At 36.0% G+C, this 11,496-nt stretch overlaps 1 protein-coding gene across 1 annotated transcript; it reads left to right on the top strand.

Annotated features, from left to right (window-relative positions):
* Positions 1 to 1,443: 1,443 nt before the first annotated feature.
* LOC145059844 (uncharacterized) lies at positions 1,444 to 2,591 on the top strand. Its single transcript, XM_079007618.1, has 2 exons — positions 1,444 to 1,944; positions 2,019 to 2,591. Exons 1-2 carry the CDS (start codon positions 1,444 to 1,446, stop codon positions 2,589 to 2,591), a joined length of 1,074 nt encoding a protein of 357 aa, XP_078863744.1.
* The last annotated feature ends 8,905 nt before the right edge of the window (positions 2,592 to 11,496 follow it).

Here is an 11,496-nt window from a genome sequence, read left to right as displayed (position 1 = left end):
ATCTAATATATTCGATTTCCCATTTTGTGTTAACAAAAAAGCAATCTAATATATTCGATCTCCTTGAACTTGAAATCTCATAGTATTAGTGGGTTAGAAATTCATAAAAATATATAAGATATATATTATTTCCAAACATATAAATCATTTTTGCAAGGGTTTTTGACACTGTAGCACATCAATGTTTGATCAATTTGCACATTTAGTAACTTAAGTTTTTTTTTTGTGCTCAATTGATCCTTAATGTTAGTAACTACCGGCTAATTACCCCCTTATGCACCCGGTAAACGGAACAACCGGTGATATTGCTTACGTGGAATAAGTTTACATAATATAATTCATTTATTTATCCATGTAGGATTTGGAGGTCAAAATAAACACATTTATTTAGCTAGAACACTCCTCCTTCGTTCTTTCTTTTTCTCATCTTACAGTGAATACGAAGCACTAAACCTAGGGTTCGAAGTCGTTTTCTCCGATCGAAGTCAGTGAGCAATCAACCAACCCACAATGTCTATCTCGACCCTAAACCCTGATGGACTCTACCCTATAGTGGAGCTGAACTTCAAAGGTGTTTTTCTTAGAAATCCTTTCTCGTATAACCATGGTATCAATTTCACTTTCAATGATCACGATTTTTCTGGAATGACATACGGTGAATGTATCACATTTCTCGAACGGTTCATGCAAGAAAGTATAAAGAAGTTATACTATTGTGAACCAGGTAAGCCCTTAATATCTGGGATAACTGCTATCGCTAATGATGAAGACTATGGTGGTTTCATTTTTCATGCATATGGGACAGATGGTTAAATTTGTATGTATGTGGACCATGATGGTCAAGGAATAGAAGATTGGTTTGGTTCTGAAATAGAAGAGGAGGATGAAGATGATTCTTGCATTGATGGTAGTGAGAATGAGGACGAAATTGATAGCCTAACATATGTGGATGTGGACTTTAATGAGGACATAGTCACTATGAATAGGACAAAGGGTGATGAATTTCTAAATAGATTATGTGGCGAAGATGAAGAGGGAAATGATAACAACATAAATGATCATGATGGGCATGAAGAGGATGCCAATGTAACTCAACAACATTCCATTTTTAATGAGTTAGTTCCATGGAAAAAGCAGATCCCAATACTTGGTATGAGGTTCAAAGATCCATCTTAATTAAAATCGATGTTATGCAACTATGCTGTTGCGAATAGGTACCAACTTTGCTTTGAGAAAAATGATAGGAAAAGATTGTTGGTTAAGTGTTGCAAGGGTGAGTGCTCATTTAGGTTGTGGGCATCTTGGATGAGTGATGAAGCAAGCTTCCAAATTAAGTCTTTAAAGCCAGTCCACAAATGTGCAAGGAACTACAAGTTAGGGTCCATGGTCACTTATGCTTGGATAGGGAGTCATTATACAAGAGAGTTCTTACTTAGACAAAAGATGAGTGTTAGAAAGCTAAGAACAACTGTGTCACAGAAGTTTGGCATTCATGTTAGTGTTGGTCAATGCAGGAGAGCTAAGAAATATGCACTCCAACTAATAGATGGCACCCTAGTTGAACATTATGCAAAGTTATGGTCGTATGCAGAAGAGATTAGGAGATCAAATCCAGGTAGCACTGTGAAGCTTGATGTAAATCATATGTTAGATGGGAAGAACTACTTTAGTAAGTTCTATGTTTGCTTTGATGCATTGAAGAAGGGGTGGAAGGAGGGATGCAGGAAAATAATAGGTTTAAATGGTTGTTTCCTTAAAGGGATCTGTAAAGGGGAGTTATTATGTGCTGTTGGAAGGGATGCAAACAATGAGATTTATCCTATTGCATGGGCAGTAGTATGTGTGGAGAATAAGGAAAATTGGAGGTGGATTTTGGATTTACTCATTGATGACTTAGGACTTAATTTGGGCTATGGATACAGTGTAATATCTGATCAACACAAGGTAATTTAGTTGTTTGTAATTAATTTTCCTATCTATTTGCATCCTTATTCACTATATTTAGAATTTGTTAACAGGGTTTGATTGAGGCTGTGAAAGAACTCCTTCCTTATATAAAGCATAGGCAGTGTGCCAAGCATATTAACCAAAACCTTAGGAAAAGGTATAGTGGTGCTCAATATGAAAGCATTTTCTGGAAGGCATGTAAAGCAACAATAGAGGTAGATTTTAAGGTTGCCATGAAAGAGCTTGAAGTGCTAGACCCAAGTGCTCATCAGTATCTGATGGACAAAGACCCCAAAACATGGTCAAGGGCCTACTTCCAACCAGGAAAATGTTGTGATGCTGTGGAGAATGGAATGTCAGAAAGTTTTAATCCTGTGATTGTTGATGCTAGGAAGAAACCAATTATCACCATGCTAGAGGAGTTGAGGATGTATATGATGGAGAGGGTGTTCAAGAAGAAATGCAAGGGTCTAGGATGGGGCAACCAAATTTGTCCAACAATTAGAGAAATAGTGAATGACATTAAGAAGGGTCTAAGACATTACCAAGTCTTACCTAGTAAACTAAATCAGTTTGAAGTAAGAGGAACTACAGATGCTTATGAAGTGGATCTTGAAGAAAGAACTTGCTCATGCAGGCTATGACAGCTTAATGGAATCAGTTGTGTCCATTTTGTTGCAGCTATTAGTTTTATGAATAGGGATGTAGAGTCATATGTGGACAAAATGTTTAGTAGCCTCACTTATATGAAGGCTTACAAGTTTAGGTTAGCACCTATGAATGGAAGTAATTTGTGGCCTGCAACTGATTACACCCCACCTTTACCTCCTGTTCGTAGAGCTATGCCTGGGAGACCTACAACAAAAAGGAAAAGGGATGCAACGGAAACCCCAAACCGGTCAAGTAAAAAATCAAAGACTACTACCCAAACACAAAACAAAGGTAAGGAGCAGGTGAAGGTATCCAAGGCTGGTAAAAAACAAAAATGTAGTCTTTGTAAGATTGAAGGACACAACAAAAGAGCTTGTACTTTAACAAGGCCTCCTAAAACCAAAGCTAAAAGAAAAACAAAACAGGTACATAAGTATTTAAATGGTTAATCTTTACAATTTCTTTTTAAATTTCTAATAATGTTTCATATTGGTCAATCAGGGTGTAGCTGAAGCTCTCAATGAGGACGAAAGTAATCAATCTAATGCAGTCAATGATGGAGGAGCAGTAAATGATGGTGGAGAAGCAGTCAATGATTGAGGAGCAGTAAATGATGGTGCAGAAGCAGTCAATGAGGTGCATGTGCAACAAGACTATGATGAGGTGGAACTCACTCCTTTGGAGTTTGATGCATCAGCAAATGGAGAACCTAGTCAGGTTCATGTGCAAGAACAGGAGGCTAGAGAAACACCACTTCCAACCCTGTTGAAGAAAATCAGGAGGAAGAAATCTGAAAGGATTATCAAGTTGAAACTGGGAAAGAAAGTTGGTGGAAATGATGCACCTAGGAATTCAGAAGCTAAACCTGTTACTCTAAAATAACTTTAAGTGTTGGTTTATGTGATATGAACATGGTATGTAGTGTTAAATGATGTGTTTTGGTGTATTGTTGCTGTTTTTATGAAACTACTATTAACTATGCTAGTTTGTATGAAACTATGTTGGTTTATGTGATGTGCATTTTGTGTTACTTAAGTTGATTGCTATTTTGAGCTTTTTGTTGTGTTAATTTGAAGTTGCATGCATGGCAAGGACTTGTCTGGTTAAACTACATGGGAAGGGAATATATTTGCATATATAGATAATTTAAAATTAAGATTGATTATGTCCTTATATACCACGTGTGGTCAGTGGTCCATATACCCTTACTTTTCCATATATACCCCTGCACAGAACTCTAAAGACAATCCACTTTTAAATGGACAAAGTGAGTTCCTTATGGCCGACAATGTGGTACCCACACTTTAATTTATAAACGGAGCACATGCATATTATAAAATTCAGCAAGGTATATCTTAACTAGGATATTCCATATCATTCATTGAATCAACACAAAGTCATTACAATTGTTCCCATGTACTGCCATCCCATTACATCTACATTCCATTACATCTACATCCCATTACATCTAACATCCCATACACACACACACACTGATCAAACAAGCATTCAACCAAAAACCTGACTATACATTACAACTAGGATCTAACCTTGACCATGTACCCATACACCCATACCCTTCCCAAAAAAGCTAATAACTTTTTAACATCTACCCATACACTTTCCAAAAAACTGGTTGGAATTATATACCATCAACCATAAACACCTATTTGATCACAATTCAAGTCCATTTTAACCACATGGTAATGACTACAATTACCATAACAAAGATCCCACACTTCAACATTTTGTTTTGCTTCGTCAACTCCATCAACTGTGTCTCAAACACTTGCTTATCTGCTTCCATAGCTTGCTGCAGCTTAACCAACTTCTTTTGAACCTTTGAAACTTCACTAAACTCTTCTTTCCTTTTCAGCTCAAACCTCATCTTGCGAAGCTGTTCTTTGTAGTAACCGTCCTCCATTTCTTTGTCTTTCCACATAAAGAACTTGCATTTCGGACCTTCAGCTGCCTGATTACAAGGGAAAACCAGAGTTAGGGTTAGGGTTGCAATTAATGAAAATGTGTACATCTCCAGCTCAAAATAACAAATAATGGTGTTAGTAAACAAAATGAATACTCACCAAAGAGTTTTTGCAGTTCCAAAACCTGCGAGCTACATTATCGTCGGTCCAGACAGTCCTTTCCACACTTATTGCGTCTTGACAATCGCAAGGTGGACAGGGATCATCATCACGAACATTTCCGACACGCAGGAGCTTGATTGATCGACTGGAAGAGACAGACATTGTTCTGGTTATATCGATTGAGTGTAGAGTTTCGGAAGGGAGGCACTGACCTAATTTGGGGTAACAATGTATCCTCGATGGTTCAATATAAGGTTCAATTAAGGAAGGTTTACACGTTACAGATGACATGGTCAAATGCTTGTCCACATAAGCGAATCCACGTCAGCGATGACCCTTAAACTGGTAGTATTTGCTCACATTCCTTTAATTAGCCGGTAGTTACTAACATTAAGGATCAATTGAGCACAAAAAAAAACTTAAGTGACTAAATGTGCAAATGGACCAAACATTGATGTGCTACAGTGTCAAAACCCCTTTTTGCAACTATATGGATGTTTCTGTTTAGCAGACTTTTCTTGAAAATGTGGCCAAATTTTAATAAATATTCTTTAAAAAATATTGTTAACAAAGTATATTTGTATTAACAAAAAACTCGACATCATCAATTAAATAACAATGCAACCGTCTTTTTGTTTTTGTGTTCACTAAGTAACGCAAAACTAAATTATAAAGTAATTAAGGTATCAAAAAAATAATAATATAAAACGATAAGTATAATGTAATTAAAAATTAATATTATTGCATTAAAACTGATTGATTAAACCTATTCGGAAAACCAAGTAATAAAATCCTCTAAAAGGGGTTTTTTTTCTAGCACCACCCCAATAAATATAAAACTACAATAACCCGGCCTCTCTGGGTAAGCTTCTTTCAACATAAATATCTTATAATAATTGATTAAGACCCCGTTTAATACGCATATTTCCAGGTCCAAACAGATCTTTCTGGTTGAATGGACCGAAAAGACTGTTTAATTTGCACAAAAAAATGGGTCTTTCCCGGTAAGATATGTCTTTCACAGAAAGCCCCAAAATCATATCTTTCTGGCTGAATGGGCCGGAAAGACAATTATACACCAAACCCCGTCTATTTCTTTATTTATTGGATAATTAATTTTTTAAATAACTTTTTTTAATTTATTTTTTTATTGAATTATTACTTTTTTTCATCATTCAGTACAGTCAATCAGATGTACAATCAAATAGCATGGTTTCTTTCCCAGTCAGAAAACTTTCCCAGACAACACTTTCCCAAACAGAAACTATCAAACGTGACCTAAGCCATGATAAGGCACACATAAAAAGATGTTAGGTTAAAAATCCTAGTAAAAGAGATAGGGTTTGACTCCAAAATATATCATAACAACGTATATGATAATAACCAGGGTTCTAAATAACGTGTCATGGCGTCGAGACGTGTGTAGACGTCCCAAAAACGATGTAGGCAGCTGTGTAAAGTTTGACGCCTAAATAATGTGGTAAGACGTGAAAAGGCGTGATTTTTTGTGTAACCTTTTTTTTTGGCTTCCTATGGAGTCGAGGTGCCGACATGCTTTGTGACTAGCCCAGAGTCATCGCGGGTGACCTCCGTGGCCACAAAGAGGTTTTTGTTTTCCTTGGGTTTGATCTAAGGATATAACATGTTTTTGTAATGTTCACCGACTTTTTAAAAGGTGACAATTTTGTAAACTTTTAATATGATGGTAAATCGGTGACTATATGTTAGATTAAATGTATATTAACACGTGAAAACATTAGATTTTTTGTTAATATATGGCTTGTTTATATAATTTGATGATAATGTGTATATATATATATATATATATATATATATATATTAAAATCTTGCTGTCTTATCACATATTGAAAAACATCAACGCCTCGCCATGTCTTGCAAGGCTTAAGGCTTGACTATGCCGCCAAATCACGTTTTCTGTGATTTACAACCATGATAATAACTACATAATGGAATCTAGAAATGTGACATCCCCATTTTCACGGCCAGAAAAGACCGATTTTGTTTATGCTTTATGAAAATCAGAGTACCTCTTTTAATAAAAATGTTGCAGAATTGATTCCCAGAAAAACACGATGAATACGTTATCAAAGCATTTCCTAAGAAACGTATTTTATTCATTTTAAAACATTTGGGATGCCATCGTCAATACAGAAACATGAGTATAAACAGAACTTACATTCATTTACACTAGTGATCTATATCTCCTTAATCTCTCAGTGTAATGTCACTTCATATCGACACCTGTGATATAAATAAACTGAGTGGGCCAGGTTGGGAAACCTGGTAATAACATAGGGTTTTCAACCCACAATAATATAATTATTATGTTAAAACAATCAAACAATCAACCCAATTACCCATCCCCATTATCATCTTTAGTCTTAAGGATCTACCCTAAGAATCAGCTATTCCTCGTTCATTCATTCCTAAGGATCATCCTAAGGAATCGACACGAAGTCCATCGTTGTCACGATTTACACAACGGACACAAAATCTGCATAGTCGCCAAGGCTTAGGCACTAAGTCTGCATAGTCTCTAGGGTTTAGGCACTAAGTTTGCATAGTCGCCAGAGTTTAGGCATCAAGTCTGCATGATCACCAAGGTTTAGGTTTCAAGTTTGCATGATCACCAAGGTTTAGGCATCAAGTTTGCATGATCACCAAGGTTTAGGCACCAAGTCTGCATGGACGCCAGGGTTTAGAGTACACCGGGTGAACACATCGTTCACAACACCTACAGGTTGCGAGCCTGCTGGTGTTCCACTAGACTATCTAGAATAGTCCGTGGTTGTCATCCATACTCTGCTAAATGACGGGGCCATCATTTGGAAAACGCTTCTCACATCTTCCACCTCTCACCCTCACCTCGTGGTCTATAACACCTCTCAACTCATCATCCAACTCATATTCCATCTATTACATCTACCCATGTTTTACCTCAACATTATCGTAGATATAAAATATATATATATATATATATATATATATATATATATATATATAGTTTAAATCATTTAAAACATGTATAAAATCGTTCATCTAGCATAGACAGCAAGTACTCAGATAATATGCACACATAGCACATAATTTATATAAAATACTTCATATCTATGTGTAAGATGAAAATAACTATGCACTCACCTGAGAAGGTGGTGACTCGGTACTCGGACAACGCTTTGTTTACTTTAAAATAATTTCCTTCGACGAAACCTAGTATTATTACCACTAGATTTTAGTCTAAGATTTACCGTGACTAATTATTAGTCTTATTATTATTATATAAGCGTTTAAACAATACTTTCCAACCGCTATGTACAGACAGGGGCCAGACATAAAACACCGGAGGGCAAGACCATTTTGGCGTATAACACTTTTGAAATCCAACAACCCTATGCGGCCCTTCAAACCAGATTCCCCGTACCGCGAGTAGTTAAAAAGATATTATAACGACACTTATATAAGTCATAATAATAGCTCAAATATTTATTATAAATTTATTATAACAATACTAATTTTAAATATAAACTATATTTAAAATAGGGTAACCATAACTTACTTACAAGGAGATTTTAGCTAGGAGTCAGGCTCTGCAGGGGCAGAACTTCGTCGCTGAATCTTTCTAAGAAATATTTGTGCAGCGCTTCAGCGCTCACCTTACTATACTAAAAACTACAAAAAAAGAAGTCGAATCACGAGGGACCGAAATGCTCGGAGGATAAGGAGAGAAAGACTCTTGATTAAGAGAATGGTGCAAGAAATATGAGAGCTAGAGGCTCTTATTTATACTAATTGAATTTTCAAAAACTACCCTCCATAATTACTTAATGACCTTATAGTTATATAAACAACTAAACACCCCTTTATATTACTATTTTAAATAGATTTAACGATATTTTTACTAGACTAATGTCGAAAGAACTCAACATTAGTCTTATAATGACCGCACCGTCGACACCTTTCTAATGATATATACATATGTATATATATGCGTACGTATATATGATTTATACTTTATTTTAATACGTAAATATGCTATTATAATTTGTAACTCATTCATACGAACTCCGTTTTTGACGTTATTTATATTCACGCGTAGGTGGAGACGTACTCTAAAACTTTCGTTTAGACTCCGTCAGCTAATTTTAAGTTTATTTTTAAAGTTATATTTTTAACAGGCCGGGACATGATTGGTCCGTTAAAATCTCATAACTTCTTCATCCGATGTCCATTTTCGTCTGTCTTTTTATCGTTAAGCTACTAATAACGAGATCTTCGATTCTCGTTTAGGTTGTGTCGGCTAAAACCGCTCGATCTAATACTCGAACTTCGGGCTGTACACCGCTAAACCGAAACTTCGAAAAATCATATCTTTCTCATACGAAGTTAGATTTGGGCGTTCTTTTATGGACGTTCCCAGGTTCACATATTCTACGACTTTCATTTAGATTACTAAGGCTAAAATTCGCTCTATCATAAATTCACTATTTACGTCTTCCTGGTGTCGTGTCGGTTCCATCGCGAAACTTCGACGGGTCATAACATCTTCGTTATAACTCGGATTTCGGTGCTCTTTATATGTACGGAACCCTTGAGACATATTCTAAAACTTGCTTAAGATTATTTATTCTAAATAATCTTTTGTCGAAAAGTCGTTTTCGACCCCTATTATCTCTAAATTGACTAGCCCGGATCTACGGGCTTTACAAGAAACCACACAACAACGCACACATATCTCCTTCACAAGTATAAATGGAAATAAAATAGAATATCCCAGTCATGGATAATAGACACAATTGCAAAAATGGTCCCTATGGTTGGTAAATTTATGTGCTTTTGGTCCAAAACGAAATGTTGGTGTACAACTGGTCCAAAATTGGATCTTTCTATCGTTTTTAGTCCCTATCTACTTAAAAAGACCATTATGAACTTATAGTTTTTTTTTCCATTTTTTATTATCTATTTTTATTAAAAAAAAAACCCCACCACCACTTAAACCTAAAAGTGATTTCGGCAATTTGTTTTCAGCCTCCACATCGGGAAGTCACTATAGCCACCCACCGCCGAATGTTGCCACCTCCCATTTCGTAGTCGACCACCATAATCACCAGAAAAAACGTGCTCGATGGGAGGTATTCGGTTCACCACCGCTAACACTTCTCTGGTACAAATCTGGTCTTCCACAACCTCCATTCTCGCTTTCAACCTTCAACATCGCCACCCATCGGAGTTCATCCAAATCGAGATACAAATCTGGATTGAGAAGTTCTCTGTCTCTCTTTCTTGTATCTTATGTTGTTACCATTACCAGATCTATGCATAAACAAAGTTAATGGAGATGAACGCCGGTGGTGCAGAGGGGTGACAACTATCATCAACTACCACCACCTGTATTGCTATAAAAAAAACCATCACCGCTGATCTGGCTCTCCATTCGAAAATTAAGTTCATCCAAACGTTGATTGACCCACTTACATTCCCTCCATACTTCTCCCTTCCTCCGATTTTGACATGTGATATGATTTCTATAACAATGTTTGATTTCTAGATATTGGAAAGGGAGAGTTATGTACTTGGAAACATTTCCACATTGCTGATTCATCCATGCATATGTCAAAACAGGGGTACACAAACCTAGACACCATATACTTGAATAAATCATCATCTTTACATTAGGGTTCATCTTGGTGGTGATGATACAAATGGATAGAATAAAATGTTCAAATAAGTGGTGGTTGTAGGGGTTGTTCGGCTGGTGTGGTGTAGGTGGTTGTTGGTAGTGGTATAAGGGTGGTTTAAGGAGGTTCCTATAAATGTATTATATTGGGTGTTAAAGGAGAACGGTGGTGTTCCGATGAGGAGGAGGGCGGTCCATCGGTGGCGGTGACCATGTGGTGGTGGTTCCAAATATTAAAAAGAAATTAGGAGGGGTGGGGTGGGTAATTGGTATTTTTTTATTGGTTTTTAATTGAAATAATAATAAATTAATAGAAAGAAATTAAAAAAAGAATTAATTAAGGGTATTTTTGTCATTTCAGGTAGGGTATGGACCAAAACCACACAATAATGCCAACCATAAGGACCAAAAATGATAGAAAGATCAATTTTTGGACCAGTGGTGCACCAACGTTTCGTTTTGGACCAAAAACACATAAATTTGCCAACCACAGGGACCATTTTTGCAATATTGTCTGGATAATAATATTGCACTACACATGAATGCACACCACCCTCCCCAATGAAACATCACACTTTTGCTGCCCATTATCCTAAACTATGTTAACACTAGGAAAATAATTGTAATTAATGGAGATATTACATTATGCATACCATAATGAATCCTTAAATAATCAATATTGGAAATGTTAAGAAATAATGTTCAGGATTATTAATTATTTTGATAATATTTTTAATAATAATGTAACAGTCTAAAAATCTAAGGTGAAAATTTCATTTTTATTATAGTCAAAACACTATTGTAACTTTGTTCAAAACATTGAAAAATATTTCAAATAATACAATTATCATAGTCCAATCCCAAAGATCATATATTGCAGAAAACTTGGGTGTATGTGCTGCAATCGTCCTGAGCTCTTTCATTTGAAAACTGGAGTACCCGAAACAAAAACTGAAAACCGTAAGCACAAAGCTTAGTGAGTTCCCCAAATACCCCATACCATACATAACAAATGATTCACACATGTCGTACAAAATCGCAAGCCATACATATCATTCATATATCATAATCAATAAAGGTGCTATGTATCACACATAGTCTTGCCATTATGCCACG

This window comes from Lactuca serriola, chromosome 6 (genome assembly GCF_051521515.1).
Source record: "Lactuca serriola cultivar US96UC23 chromosome 6, Lser_US96UC23_V15, whole genome shotgun sequence".
In the NCBI taxonomy this organism is placed as follows: Eukaryota; Viridiplantae; Streptophyta; class Magnoliopsida; order Asterales; family Asteraceae; genus Lactuca; species Lactuca serriola.
This window is presented reverse-complemented; position numbering and strand designations above follow the sequence as displayed.